The following is a 15,872-nucleotide window of genomic DNA, read 5'->3' on the forward strand; positions in this document are numbered from 1 at the left end:
ATATGTATAGAATAAATGAGAAAGGTTGAATATGGTGACATGATATATATATATAATATATTACAATGTAGGTTTTCAGAGTTACACCTCTCGAAGCGAAGCAGTAACTCGTCTTGATAATGCCATCTGAGATGATTGCGAAACGTCGACTATCGAATAGTACACAACGGATGAACACCCGGAAAAACAACACATCATATATATATATATATATATATATATATATATATATATATATATATATATATATATATATTTATATATATATATATATATATATATATATATATATATATATATATATATATATATATATATTTATATATATATATATATATATATTTTATATATATATATATATATATATATATATATATATATATATATATATATATATATATATATATTCATAAAAAGGTTTTCAAAAATATATATTCAACAGACCTTTCCTTTGCCATTTGTGTTTCATTGCCAAAGCTGGTCCAAAATAGGTCTCTGAAGTTCATTCTTGCAACAACTCAACAAATATGTGGCTGTATTTACATTTCCTAGAAAAATGGTGTTCATACTAATCTCTTTAGATCATGACATATTGTATTTTTTACATAAAACGCTTTATGATTTTTCCAAAGATAATTCTGAATGTATACTTTTTAATAAACCACTCTGAAAGCATGTAGTATTTTTTAAGAATTGATTGAAAACAAGTCAGAGTTCAAAAAATGTCAATTTCACGGAGATGACGTCGTGAAAGCTATTTTCAGGGTTTTTTGGCCATGGTCTGCAGGTTTTTATGCCTGACGTTTCGTCTACAACTGCAGAAGACAATATGGTAACGGTCTATGTGGCTATATGGCTATATACGTCTATATGCCCTTGCAGACCCGTAAAATAGCTTTTACATAATTCACAGTTCGTATGGCATCATTTGAGTATTTAATCAAGAAGAACGACTGTTTAATTTTCCATTTATTCGACCGATTTTGTTCGTATGGAATAATAACAAACTATGACTCATCTTCCGGAAAGTTAGTGGAAATTTTGAAATGTTTGCAGTGTTAAGCAACCCTGATTATAGGAGAAACTGATAAGTCTGCAATTCATGATCTGGCTTGGGGCTACAAGTTTCTTCGAACGCTCAAGGGATTAGAGTATATACTCTTTATACAGGAGACTGCACTAGAACTGGAGCTAGCTTTCTGATCAGCGGTCGGCGAATTAATATTATTTTTTCCAAAAAGGTCCTTTCTCCGAAGCTCTGATACTACGCAGGCATCAATAATTGATAAACTACTACACAAACCGTGAAACAAATGATCATTGGGTCCGGAAACAATGTGCTCAGTGAAAACATAATGAGCCAATAATGACAACGTTGAGGAAGACTATGTCAGTTATTATTTTGGAACATAACATATTGGACAACCTTTCAAATGCAGAATATGACATAGTTCATTGTTCAATAGTTCCATAGACAAAATTCAGAAACCCTGTGCTGATAATTTTTATTAATGGACGAAATACACATCTAAGTAATTTTCGATTCGAATTTTCTTTGTCACCTTTTTTCCAGGTAGAATTCTTACAGCAGCATTGGTATTCTGATGATCATGCATGAAAGAACAGTTCCGTATTTTCTAAAAAAAGGAATATATGATAAGTAAGAAGAAAATTATATAAACCTAGAAAACTATACGTATTTTTTCATATTGAGGTTCGAAGAACGAAACTACAAAAACATTTCAATTGATAGTATATCATTATGAACATATGACAATAATAAAATATATTATTGCTCTTATATTAACATTAAAAACTGAAGTTTGAATATATCAGAATCGAACAGAAGTTCTTTCACTATCTACACACATCGGAAAAGTCTAGGGATATTTTTTAAAATGCCAATAATTTTTTTTAGATCGCTTTAGGGAAAAAAAAGTTGACGGGTGATCATTAAACGAATGTAACTTACAACAAAATTTATTAAATGGTCAAAAATACTGAGTGCGCATATAAGCAAAACTAAAAAAAAATATGGCTCTTCTTTGACACCCCGAAAAAAAATCATAATACAAAAAAAATTGGAAACAGTACAAAGTATGGCCTCCACGCTGGTTTATTACGGCCCTACATCTATCATGCATCGACAAAATGAGATTGACAATGTCTTGTTGAGGTACATTTGCCCATTCAGCGATTAAAAGCTCTCTCAATTGAAACGCTGTGTGAATGTTCCCCATATGCGGAGTAATTCTTCGTTGAAGCATGTCCCACATATGCTCGATGGGATTCAGGTCCGGTGATTGTGCTGGTCATGGCAATACATCAACTCCTTTGTTGGTGAGCCAGTCAGTCACTAGACGCGCGACATGTGGACGAGCATTATCGTGCATTAGGTGGAAGTTTTCAGCAACAGCACCAGCAAACAGACGGACGATAGGTAGAAGAATGTTGTCGAGGTACTGTCGAGCTGTGAGGGAGCGATTTGGAAAAACAAGATCGGTTCTGCCGCCGATCATGATTTCGCCCCATAGCATTACTGTACCACATCTGTATGTGTGGACTTCCTGGACGTGTCTCAAACGTTCATCATTTCCAGGTCGTCTCCACAGTCTTACTCGACGAGAATCTGGATGAAATCCAAATCTGGATTCGTCTGTAAACAAAACTGTGGCCCAATCATTTGCATCCCAATTTTGATGTTCTTGACACCACTCTAATCTTCTACCGTGATTGCCTCTCGACAAAGGTGGACATCTAAGTGACCTTCTGTTGTGGAGATCTGCTTCATGCAGTCGATTTCTGACAGTATCACGACCAATGGTTACCTGGTGCGTCTGCTGCAACACGTTAACCAACTCAGGTGCTGTGATTGTCGGATGTCTCCTTGTGGTTTAGACCAAAAATCGATCTTGAACTGCAGTTGTAGCGCATCCTCGCCCTGGATGTTGTTCGGCTGGACTGCCAGTTTCACGGAAATGCCGCCACACTCGACTGATAACACTTTGGGAGACCCCTAAACGAAGAGCTACATCATTTTGTCGCATGCCACCTTGAAGAAGACCTACAGCTCTATTCATCTCAGCCAATGGTAAGTGATGGCGTTCCATGTTAAAGCACAATATTTCCAGTTTATTTGCTGAGCAAGAACTGTATAGAATGTACAAACTCGACACTTTCAGATTATTCATTTCAGCCGAAAACCTACAGTTTGTAAAAAACTTGATGAAAGATTAGTTACCGTTTTTGCAGGCTTTGTTCAACCCATAGAAATCTACAGGGTGGTCGAGTGTACCAATTTAATCGAAATTAAACGACCTCATGCATTTATTTTTATGATATTTAGTATGTTATGAAAATATCCCTAGACTATTCCGATGTGTGTATTTCTTGTTAGTAGGTACCTTAAATTGTTTCAACGTCGTTTCATCGTAAATCTCTCTAGTTGTTTTTTCTTCATTCCAACAGAGTTGGCACAAAAGCAATGCATAGTCTTTGTGCCAGTAATCCCCTTCGCATAACTTACTACATTTATGGCAGGTATCTGTGGGATTATTAACACAAATAGTTTCTACGGCGTTGCAAATTTTTGGTTTACCAAAACTATTCGTGGATTTCGTTCTCGCATATTCATTAAATCCTTGCAAATTATATGTGGGTGGCCTAAAAAAAACATGTTATTGATTGACGATATAATGATTGAGATGACATTCATTTTGTAAATGGATTGACTGATTTATGTTCATTACCTAATCGTATCGATAATTGACCTAAGATGGACGAAATCAATCGTGATCTGGCCAAGATCACGGTCAACTCGACTGGCGCTTCGCGATTGTTCTAGATGTCGCGTCGCTTCGAGGGACTTCTGGTAACAATTTCTTATGGTTGTAATGGATTATTCCTCGATATGGCCTGAAGTTGTAGCCTTACCCGACCAAGACTCTGAAATGATGATAAAAGCTCTATTGCAGAACGGAATTGCCACGGAGGACCCCAGGAGTTACATTTGGATCAGGATCGCATCTTTGAATCGGATTTATGGAAAAAATGATGACTTTGTTTGGAATAAAGGAAATAAGAACAACTAATCTTCACCCACAGTCCGATATTTGTCTCGGGAAACCAAAGAGACTGGAATAAATTGGCTCTTCTCTTTCTGTTGGCATGTAGGAGCTTCCAACATGACGCAACAGCTTACACACCATCTATGTTGCTAACTGGCCGAGAACTGAAGCTTCCAATGGACGTAATGTGTGGCAGCCCATCTGACGAATCTCAAGAGGTACCTCTTTCAGAGTTTGTGAATGATCTCAAGAGACATTGACTGAACATTTTACGCAAATTTGCCGGATCTAAGTTACGGCTTTCCAGTGACAGGATGAATATAAGATTTGACAAAAAGTCGCTACCAGTGACCTTCGAAGAGGGTGAAGCTGTGTGATTCTACCAACCCCCAACGTCAAGAAAAATTGTGTTTCAAATTGCAGAGACCATGGCGAAGACCTTACTAGGTGACCAAAAAAAAAACGATCTGGTGTACACCACAAACCCACGGGGACAACGTAACAATATACCCTTGAACAAGCTGAATTTTCATCAATTCGAGAAAATATCACGATTTCCAAAACCATCTGTTTCACATCATTTATTGAGCTGAATATTGAAAAACCTCTTCTTGGTAATTCATCATCATGGGCAGTTGAAGAATGAAATTAGCTTCATTTCAAGCCTTGATTGGTAACCAATTTCAATTCTGTCAAAAACATCCGATTGATCTACCGAAAACCTTGAACACCGAACTGTTGCAAGTTCGTTGTTCGGGTACTTACCTACCTACCATCGGGTTTATTGTCATCATAAGTTAATTAACTATGGAGCCAGAACCCTTTCTGGTGAACGACCAAGACAAAAACTACTTTATTGACATGTTGATGAGTGCCAAGTCCAGTATAAACTGGATATATGTCATCAAGCTGCCGACGATGCTGATAGGCTCATTGTCACCAACACAATTGCATTGAATGAGGAACGCAGCTCAGTGGCCGTTGTTGATAAAGACATTCACTACCTGCACCATCTAACATATACTTTCTAAAACCTTGTCGAGGAGAAGTATAATCGTCCACCTTCCACTCCTACACCACTTTGGACAGGACAAAGTGTTATGCTTCCATGCGAAGAATGGCTGCGATATAACTTCAGCCATATTAAAATAGAGAAAAGCGAAAACAGATACACTTTGAAGAAGAACCCCAACTTTAACGTCTCGCTGAGGATATTTACGGCTGAAGGGGCAACTGAGGTTATTGCTTTCGTTGTAGGAGAGCAGCCCTGTATGTACATATAGGTACAGGAGTTACAATGTAATCTATATCGCCGTATTCTCTCCAATTCCGGAAGAAGTGCGCTAACATCCACTGCTTGTTCACCTACATAGATACAACTCTGGTTGTGATAAGAGTACGAGCCTTTATAATTCGATTGGAAAAAGAATCCCAATCACCTCCAACCTGTCATAATGTCCAAGCCTCCAGTGCCAGAGTACCACAACTTCATTGACTGTTAATACAGAAAAGACTAGAGAAAGACAAGATAAGGATATGGATGATGAAGGAGCTATGGGTGGTCTTCCTGAAGCCACTATTTTCATAGGCGAAAATGCGTTTAAAAATGATTTTCAATAATCAAAAATACAGAGAAGGTAATGATAATACTACATTTCTCTACAGATGAGGATGAGCCAGACAAACCTACCGCCATGTAACCCACTATCGCAACTACAGTCTGGGCCCTAGGCCATCAAGAACCCAGCGCAAACGGATACTTGTACTGTAATTCCATTTGATATCATTACAATGCGAATATTTACGACTTTCATTCATTAAAGCTAGGAAAAAAGTGATTTTTTGATTTGATAGTTACAACTGGGGTCAAATTAATCTAAAATTTCTTTTCCCATATCAGAACAAAAATACTGTTTCTTTACGCGTGTTTCACTAACTATGATAGCATCAACAGAAGGTGTAACCTAACCTAGTGATTTCATTTAGATGTATGCTATAATGATTTATAATAATGATAGTTTTGACCTTGAACTCACCCAGGGTTATCATTATCACATGTAAATTGTTTCCGATGAGAAGTTGTTCCGAAAGGTACTGCACTTCTTTTGATTTTTCTTTTGATTCTTACATCATATCTTCCAGGAGAAGGCGTTCTATGGTAAATCCTCTCTCTAAACCGTGGATCCTTACTAGCCAAAGGCCCTACACCAGCTTTGCTCCTGACCTATTCAAAAATATAAGTAGGTATGAGCCCAAAATTTTGTATTACAAAGTTATAACTATCCACACTACAAAGTTATAACTATCCATCCAACAAACAATTCAACCCAAACAACGATAGATGCGTGATCAAATCATGATCACCAGGCACATTTACAACTTTTTGGTAGAATAAAACAAGTCTCCTTACGCTGGCCAATCAGATTTAGTTAAATCCACTGGCGGCATTCATTGTTATCGTGTCAAAGGGGTCAGTTACGTTTTAACGCATGTAGTGTGTACATATATATGGTATTTTGAAGTTTAAAATAAAAAAAAAGATACGGCTGAAGAAACTACTGATTAAATTTGAGTCCCTAAACTCCACCTAAAAAAAGACCAAAAAAATGCACCTTAATATTAATGGAAAAAAGGTAATTATGAACATTTACAGAAATCAAATTTTGTCCATTGATGAAATCGTGAGAAAAATAGGGAACATTGCTGAAGTGTCTCATTCAAGTGTTTATGAGGTTATGAGAGAATATAAACAGAAGCATTATTTTTCGGCTACAAAACCATATTCCTCACGAAAGAGAATTATTGATAAGGTAGACGATTTTAAAAAGAAAGTACATATTTTTGTTTCGAAACAAAATGCCAACAATAGATTCAGTTCTAAAAGTTGTAAAAGATGATCCTGATCTACCAAATTTCAAAAGGTTGACACACCACAAATTATTAAAAAATTTAAGTTTTGAATTTAAAAAATGAGGGAGAAATATCTAGTTTGTTGCCCAAAAAACCAGAAATAGTATTGTGGAGACGACAATATTTAATGAAAATGAGAGCCTGAAGAGAGAATAGAAAAATCTACTACCTGGATGAAACGTAGGTAAATGCAGTCCAAAATTTGGGTTGGTGAATCAATGAATAACTTCTTGAAAACAAGCTTTTTTAGATGGCTTCTCAACTAGCTTGAAAAACCCTTCAGGTAACAATCACCTCATTATACTCTCAAGAAACCGCCTAGGTTCGTGAACAAGATAACTTGTTATTGTTATGTGACGTTATTCCTATGAGAAAAAACGTCTCTCCTGTTTCAACCGAGACAAAATGAACCCCTTTTCAGGAAAATAAAAAAAAGTTGATAGTATGTCACATAGAAAGCGAAACCAGTTTTGTCTACAACGCCTTGTGAGCCTTCGAGTAGAAGAAAACGGGCATGAGGAAATGGATTGCATGTTTTCAATCTTCCTCTTGAAGATGACCACTTGGCCATCGAAACACGTGTACGAGATGTTAAAATAACGGTTTGGTGTTGGGGAAAAACTCCAGTAATATTTGAAAAAATATGTGAACTTAAAATATTCTTAGTGAAAGATAAAATAGAAATGAAAATCAAATCATCTGAAAGAACAATTCGTGCTAGGTAGTGTCTATCATCAGACGAGTGGCCAAACAGCCCGAAACCTGCAAGTCTGTTCCAATAATTGAAAATCTATTGCGGCAGTAATATCACCAACAGCATAAGCAGTAAAGAATCCTGCACTGACACCTGTCGGATAAAATCCAACGCCCTTCGTGGTACTAGCCAGGGGACTAGTTGTTTTCTGATAGGTATCAGTCCACTAACCTACAGTATAGGGAGTTGAGACTGGCCTTAATGAATTGTTCTTTTAGATGATTTGATTTATAGCCAGGGTTCAAGTATGCCCACTGACTATATGTGAAAAGAAATGAAAATATTAAGATTAGACCATCTAATGGATGATTTAGTTGACAGAAATCCGTTGATAATTAATCTTAATGGTGATTCTTCCAGTAGCAGTTCTTCAGTATCAGAAATCAGTCTAAAATGATGAAAGGATTTATAATTTTATTATTATTTTTCAATGTATATGCTGAAACGTCATTTTGAAATCAAAAACTGTTTACCTGTTCGTCTTGCTGAAATAAAATGACCCCTATTTTTCTAGTTCATTCAATGTTAAATACACAAAATTGTTTTTTGTTTTCTTCATTAGTTAAACTATGATGAATGATTCTCCTATACCCAGCCGCATATTATTAAAAAAATCGGTCGTTCCTTAGTGCGACTCTGTACAAGCAGCCTTGTCTGGGAGATCACGTGCACTATGCATGGTAATGTTTTGGAGCATTCCGTTGCTTGGATGGACAGAGTTTAGACTATTGATAACAAAGAACACAATAGGTAATACTCGGAATCATTTTGATGACCCTCATTAGGTAAAATGTGTGTTCAATAGATTCAGGAGCTAATGAAACTACTTTGCTGATGGGAAAGATAACCAGAATAATTGGTAGTTCATGTAGCATTTTAAGAGGGTCAGGGAAATGATAGTGTTCTTCACTTCAACCAGGACATCAAATTCCTTATTCATCTATAACTTGGAAGCCCCAATCAAATTACACTTTAATGATTTCACGTCAACATTACACGTATTCAAAATAAGTTTAATGTTGACATGAAATTATCAAAGCTTTGAGAAATATGCCAATGAAATATAATTTCATTTTATCGGATGAAACTATTACATGGGATTACATGATTAAATTTTATACTGAAGAAAAAAATTCAATTCGTGGGGCTCTAAAACTAACAAATTCTCATGTCTTTCCCACTAACTTCGAGAAATGAAAGTTAAATTTGCAACCCACTTATTCAGTGCCACCGTTTCGACAGCCTTGAAAATTTATACTACAAAATCTTCTTTAATATCCTTAAATTTCGTTTTTATATGAGGGCACGCTTATGGTAAAAGAATGAAATTGGCTCCGCACTTCGTTTCGAGGTCACCGAGATTTTTGTGAATTTATGAATGAAAGTAGTGGAAGTGAACTTTCTGGTTGATTTTTACTGTGGTGGAACACCAACAGCAGCGGGAGCGCCTCCCACTGTCCAATCTTGGGATGCCAACGGCTGCACTCAATGTCATCACCGGAATGGCGCCATTTCAGGTAGAGGGATGGGACAGGAACCAAGAATAGAGAGAGAATGGGAGACGGAAGACAGAGGACAGGGTGAAAGGAGTTGATAGGATATTCCCCTGGCTGCAAGGGGAGTTGCTGGAGTAGAGAGAGGACAAAGGTGTGATTGAAGTATATGTTGATGCTGGGGCGAGGATAGAGGAAGAAAGAATGGGGATAGGGTGGGCATACAAAAGAGGAGGGGATGAATGGATCACAGGGAATGAAAGGGTCTCCAGACAAAGCAGCGTGAACGAGGCAGAGCTGATTGCGATTGAGCGAGTGATCAGCATGTGGAACATGGAAGAGAGCGTGAAAGTAGTCAGTGAATCTGCAATGGCGGTAGGGAAGAGTGAAAGCAGGAAGAGTGGGGAGTAGAAGGGCAGCGATGATTCAGCGGATGATTGAGGAAAGGCATGGAAGGGGAGCACGCACCCTGATTACGTGGAGAAGGGGGCACGCCGGGACAATGAAGGAAATGCGAAGGCGCATGGAGATGCCACCAAGGGAATGGATAGAACAGAAAATACATGGGAAGTGACAATATATAACATTAAAAGGGACGAGAGGAAAAGAATAAAAGAGAAGATTTGGAGAGAATGGCAGAGAGAGTGGGAGAGAGGGACGACTGGGCGGCTGTTCTACAGGTTCTGCAGAACAGTCGGATATGAATCTCTGGATCTGTCGCGGAAGGCTGTCCAACTATTCACTGGGCATGGGAACTTTCCGGGATACCTGGCGAGATTTAATCTGGGCCCGGAGGTTCCCTGCGCCTGTGAGTATGGGGAGCCTGAAACGGCAGAGCATGTGATTGACAGATGCATGAACGGGGACAGGATTGGATGGCGAGAATGGAAGGAGAGGACTGAAAGAACACGTGGTGAAATCATGTTGAGAGATACGAATGGGAAAAAGGATGAATGGATACGTTTTGTTAATGAATGGGCGGAGAACGTGGTGAGGGAAGAAAGGGAACGATAGATGTTGAAGCTGCACTCAAGCCAGCGTGAAAACAGAAAAGGAGGGGGTATTGAGTTCGTCAATCATGGCTTGAAACGATACCGCTAGATTGTGAACAAATCCAAGAGGTGCAGTATTGTTTATATAAAACAAATATAGGGGTTGGGACTTGTTGTTATGAGAATATTTTATTTTTGATTGTTAGTTAAGTATGAAAATCTTAAGTCATGATATGTAATGTTTTTTAGGAAATAAAATAAAAAGGGTCTTCTACTCCGCTAATTCGCCTCCTCGTATGGCCGTTGCCTTGCAACGGTGGTATGGGGAGGGGGTCAGTTCGGAGGAGTAGTGGTTCCCTTGACAGTGGTGGCGTTAGATAATGGGAAAATGCCTGATGCAAGGCCTATGGGTTAGGACATCCAAGGCAAAGGCGTTATTTATGTCCCATCTTGGGACTGTGTGGTGGCGTCGTCTTCCTGGGCTCAACAGTACAGTCGTCTTACTGCCATTTCTTTCCCTTTCTATAACTACCCTCCTTCTTTCCCGCCCCTGACTCTCGTATGGGGGGAAAATGTTTCACTGGTGTTATAATAAAAATAGAAAATGAAGAGATTTTGATTTTGGCTTTAGACTCATCAGTGCAGGACAGATCCAATCAGACTCAAGTAATTTTATTGTTGCTCCACCACATACATGAAACTTTAGTCTGAGACTGAATCTGTTTTGAATAAATTAATTACATTACCATCTCATCAACAAAGCTTCAAGCGGGAAAGAAACATCCTGTGTACCAAAACTCTCAACAGAAATCAAAATGAGTGTGATAATTGTGTATAGGAAGATACATACATATTGAGAAGGTCCTATCCCAGACGAATCAGGCAACATCCTCAGACAAATCAGGTACGTATCAATAAAAGCATTTGCAAGAAGTTCACGTGTGCATACATTTCTGTCTGATATAATTCAATGTCTATCGCGGTATTAGCTGAGGAAGTGGTTGTTTTCAATATTTCATTGCAAAACATTCATTTTGTCAATACAAATTTGTTTGATATCTGATGGTACTGCTGATTTTAACTTTGTCTCTATTTTTTCATTTCAAAAACATCAGTATACCGTACCAATGCTCTCGTTGCTTATTTCATTTATTTACTTCAATTTTTTTTATTCAGTTGCATCAGCTAATTACCTTATTGAGTTGATGGTGGAAAGCCGATGTAATTTTTGCAGAGTCGTAATATCCTGGACCAATCCTCGGAAATATTTCTGAGACCTGTAACTTCTGGTAGGGTGATAGCCCTTTGCCAACTGGACTCGTGTTTCTTTCAATAGTTGAGCCGAAGCAGATCTTGTCGCTTGCTTTAACATTGACTACATAATCAAACCCTAGAAAAAAGACACATTTTCTAGCAAACAATTAGTTTTAGCTTTAATGCTTGGTGATGAACAATCAAGAGTAAATGTGAGACACGATTAAGAATAATTGACTATCCAATACAATACAATTTAGACATGATAGAGATTCTGTATTCAAAATACAAAATGGAGATTGGAATTGACTTATATATTTTCAGGCTCTCGAAAATGAACAGCTACTGAGAGCTTCAGAGCTAAACTTTTTGACTTCCAACTCACAAATAGTCTGATTACTCTTTAAATTAAGTTAGTGTGAAATTGATATCGATCAAATATCCGGTTGATATTCTGAGATATTCAGAAAACATCCTCAATCAATATTTTTTCAACCAATATCAAAATGTCCTGTCAAAGTATTTTACAAAAATTGTAAAACTTCATTTCATTGAGTGTAGAGGATAATTGTGACACCAAATATCTAACAACAATTGCAACAATTTATTACTTGTTAGTTGAAAGCAAAAAAGTTTTATCTGTACAAATTACGTGCACTCGAAAAGTTTACAAAGGAGGTGGTTCCCGTCGATAATATTTCATTAAATTATAGATGAAAGAATGAAACATTTTCCTTGCAAGAAAATGGTGCGTTCCCGTAGTACGCATGGGATGTTCATAAGGAGTATAGGTGACGAGGGCTGATGAAATGGCCCCCAAGGTTTCCAGATCTTAGACCCTGGATTTTTGTGGCATTATTTGAAAATGTGAAATCCACTAGATTCATTGAATTATTGGAAGGATCAGTAGAATCTATTAGCAATCAGTAGTAGGTGTATATATGTAAATCTGCTTATTATCAAAGACTAGTTGATCTTTCCTAACATTTGATTCAACTGAAGGTAGATTGAATTCGAAATGCTGTTGCATTCAGTTCGTAATAAAAACTCCTATAATAATAATGATAATATTTTTTTTTCTCTGATAATTAAAAAATTGGTTGAATTGAAGGGGTTATATTCTTAGGAGTGATTGATTTTTGAGAAAGAAACTTTTTGGCTTTCTACTACTCCATCTTGATAAAAAAAAAGTGGGAACCTTCCAAAGAAAGGAAGAAAGTAATCAATTTGAAACTACTTTTTTTCTTTTCACTTTTAACCCTTACGTACAACCACCCGCATCATGCAAACGATCAAATTAACATACCGACATTATTAAAAATACATAGGACATTGATGCTATCAATATCTGATGCGCTCGAGTATGTCCATGCAACAGTATTTTTTTACATATTTAAAAATCTAAAGCCGCTTCCCCCACCGATGAAAAGGTATATATTATATAACATTTTTTTCTTCTTATCATCTAAGCTTTGCAACCTAATATGTCTCTATGACGCTCGAGTATATCCCCATTTTGCATCGTGGGCTCCCCTACTATAAATGGAATGCACTGTATATGTGAAAGACATTGCACAATAAATTCAACCCCTGAGATTTTACAACAACTACAAAAACTCCAACTAATCTTCTATGCACTTTCCACTCCTTTCGAACTCTTCAACACCCTTTGAACAATGTTTTGTTATAACAATTGAAAAACATACCTTCAAAAGTTTCTCTGTTCATAACCATACTTGCTACTCTAACAAAACTTTCCTGAAACTGGTAATATTTCTGAACATGTGCCTTGCGTGAAATAAAAATGCTTACTAAAAATCGTGACTCTACGTTAATTTTATTGATGTATTCAGCATGGAAATAAATCAAATACAAGGTTAGATTTCGAAAAATTCATGAGACAAATTAATATTGGAGCAAGGTACCATCATCCGAGATACATATAAACGTCTATAAATACCTACAGGGAAAGGGTAGAACTGTTCGTTCGATTGGATTGTTTTGAGATCTAATTATCCGTTTAGAGATTAGTTCACGAACGAAATTAATTGAGGTTTGTGGTGCCTAATTAACAGTTTGAGAATTTATTCAAAATTATCATTCAATTATTCGTTAAATACTATAGGGTGTTTCTTCCTCTTTTCTTGATTTAGAAAGCGGTACATGTGCCCAGGTTGGTTGTTGATTTTTTTTAGAAATTTATGTATAAGTGCTGAAAAGGGTTACCAGATTAAACATTTTATTCGGGCATCATCTACAGGAATTTCCATAAATCATTTTTTAACACTATAGACCACTGTACAAAGGAATCGGTGTCAATTTTCTGACATTTTCATTTCCTTCCAATGTTTGCTTTAAAAGAAAATATAATAACAAAGTACAGGGTGTTACCCCAGGGTTCAATGAACTAAACCTCAAAACTTCTTATCATATTTCCAAAAACCATCAAGAAAACTCGGGCTTCTGTTTTACATTTCTTCAAATAGACCCCTCTGATTCTTGAGATCCGGAATTCTGACAGTTTCCAGCAGTAGCCACCTCACCAGCAGCAGCCACCTCAGACCTATGTTTTATAGCGCAGCCAGACACGTATAAGACTATTCTCATTGTGTCCAATCCTAATAATATAATTCCTGTTTGAATTATATTATTGGTTCTTATACTTTCATATTTTTGTTCTCGTATGCGTGTACGCTCTTGATGATTTTGTTTGCTGCCAAGACGAGCATGTCAATGGTCGACCAAATGAGGTGACGACTCCAGAAACGATGAAGGAAACCCACAAGGCGGTACTGAATGGTCGTCGATTGAAAGCCCGGGAGCTAGCAGACTCAGTGGGCATTTCAAAAAGTGCGGTACATCGCATATAATATGAAAATTTGCACATGAGAAAGCTGTATGCAACATGGAAGCCGGAGCTGAAAACTCCACGACAAATATTGTTTTGCTCTGGTGGTCGAGAAGGACTACATCATACTTATTAGCTTGTATGAGCCTGAGGGCGGGGAACGAATAGTTCCAATAAATTCGGCACTTCTCGTTCCACACAACGGATTCAATATCCCCCAGAGCGTAGGGCAACACCGGTGTCTCGTCAATACCGTAAGAGTGCCGTAGATGATAATATAGCACTCTTGGGGCCGCATTATGTCCATGGATATAGGCCGAAACCGCATATGCTGAACATGCTGATAGCAAGTGCATTAGGGTCTCAGCCGCCTCGCAGCCATCACGCGGCCGCGGTAGACTAAAGTGTTGAAGACACCATCCTGGCAAGCCATGATGAACCCCTCAGTTTCCGACTTCAGCCCACTCGACCTGAGAAAAGCGAACGTCAGGCGCTTTGATAACCCAAGGTCTCCAATGTTATTGAAGAAGACCCCATGCATTGGCTTATCCTTTTGTTTCCGCAGAAGTAAGGTGATCTCTGCGGCTTTTATCTGAGCTTTTTGCTGAACGGGTTCCAACTCGGTGACAGAGTTGTGGTCACCTCGTTCTGTGTCGAAAACAATACCGAGTTCATCAGCTGCTCGGGCAGCTGCCCTAAAGAGAATTGCTCCAATTCCTGCTCTCTCATGGTCACGGACCATGCAGAGAAGAGGATTCGAACTCCTGACGACTTTACAGGTTGTATCCAGTATCATTCTGTCATTTAGACACTCCAAACTCAAAAGTCCACGGCCTTCCTGTTGTCGGGGGAAGTACAACCGTGGGACGGGCGATTTGGGATGCAAACTCCTATTGAGATGCATCATTTTTCGAGTCTTTACATCGAGTTGAGACAGCTCCTCCCGAGTCCACTTCACTACTCCAAACGAGTAGAGTAAGATTGGAACGGCAAGTATATTTGTTGCAGCAACTTTGTTCTTCCCAGACAGTTCCGATGACTAGATATGTCGAAGTTTGTGCTGATACCTACCGCGGAGAGAGTTCTTCACTGCTGTTACCTGTTGTGAGTGACGTTGTTCCACCCCGAAGTAAGTATACGTCTCTCGGGCATCCAGATGGTGTAGGATGCTTCCATCTACGAGCTGCACATCCTCTCCGTAGTCCCCGTATCGTCCTCTTTTGAGATGTACCATTGCACATTTGTCTATCCCGAATTTCATACCGATAGCATGCGTGTACTCTTCCACCACCCTCAAAGACTAATGGAGATCCTTGTCTCCAGAGGCATAAAGTTTAAGTTCATCTCTATAAAACAAATGGGTGACCTTGTGCATTCGGTTTCCGGGGATGCCACAATTATACCCTCGAGTATTTCTGAGCGCAACGGATAATGGCAGTAGTGAGATGCAGAAGAGAAGGGGCTGAGGGAGTCGCCCTGAAATACACCCCTTCTGAAAGTGACCCACCCTGTTTGGACTCTGGCTTGACCAGATGTTATGGAAAAGCGAGTTCG

At 38.2% G+C, this 15,872-nt stretch overlaps 1 protein-coding gene across 2 annotated transcripts; it reads right to left on the reverse strand.

Annotated features, from left to right (window-relative positions):
- Positions 1-1,493: 1,493 nt before the first annotated feature.
- LOC111514718 (uncharacterized) lies at positions 1,494-13,281 on the reverse strand. 2 transcript variants are annotated; one of them, XM_023170965.2, is made up of 5 exons: positions 13,177-13,281; positions 11,410-11,606; positions 6,104-6,291; positions 3,405-3,663; positions 1,494-1,637 (listed from the first exon to the last, which is right to left on the reverse strand). In XM_023170965.2, exons 1-5 carry the CDS (start codon positions 13,202-13,204, stop codon positions 1,509-1,511), a joined length of 801 nt encoding a protein of 266 aa, XP_023026733.2. In that variant the 5' UTR covers positions 13,205-13,281; the 3' UTR covers positions 1,494-1,508. The 2 variants fall into 2 exon arrangements, with proteins under 2 accessions (XP_023026733.2, XP_074038979.1); XM_074182878.1 differs by lacking the exon at positions 3,405-3,663.
- Between the last annotated feature and the right edge of the window lie 2,591 nt (positions 13,282-15,872).

Source organism: Leptinotarsa decemlineata, unplaced genomic scaffold (genome assembly GCF_025532065.1).
Source record: "Leptinotarsa decemlineata unplaced genomic scaffold, Ldec_3_MD MMD2_P_RNA_scaffold_2, whole genome shotgun sequence".
Classification (NCBI taxonomy): Eukaryota; Metazoa; Arthropoda; class Insecta; order Coleoptera; family Chrysomelidae; genus Leptinotarsa; species Leptinotarsa decemlineata.

What these genes read in the sequence shown, in the direction of transcription:
- LOC111514718 (XM_023170965.2), bottom strand. Translation starts at nt 13,204, where the DNA reads ATGGTTATGAACAGAGAAACTTTTGAAG. An exon ending in TCCACCATCAACTCAATAAG is followed by an intron (nt 6,292 to 11,409) that starts GTAATTAGCTGA and finishes ATTTTTGAATAG; the next exon opens with GTCAGGAGCAAAGCTGGTGT. An exon ending in CGACGTTGAAACAATTTAAG is followed by an intron (nt 1,638 to 3,404) that starts GTACCTACTAAC and finishes TCCTTTTTTTAG; the next exon opens with AAAATACGGAACTGTTCTTT.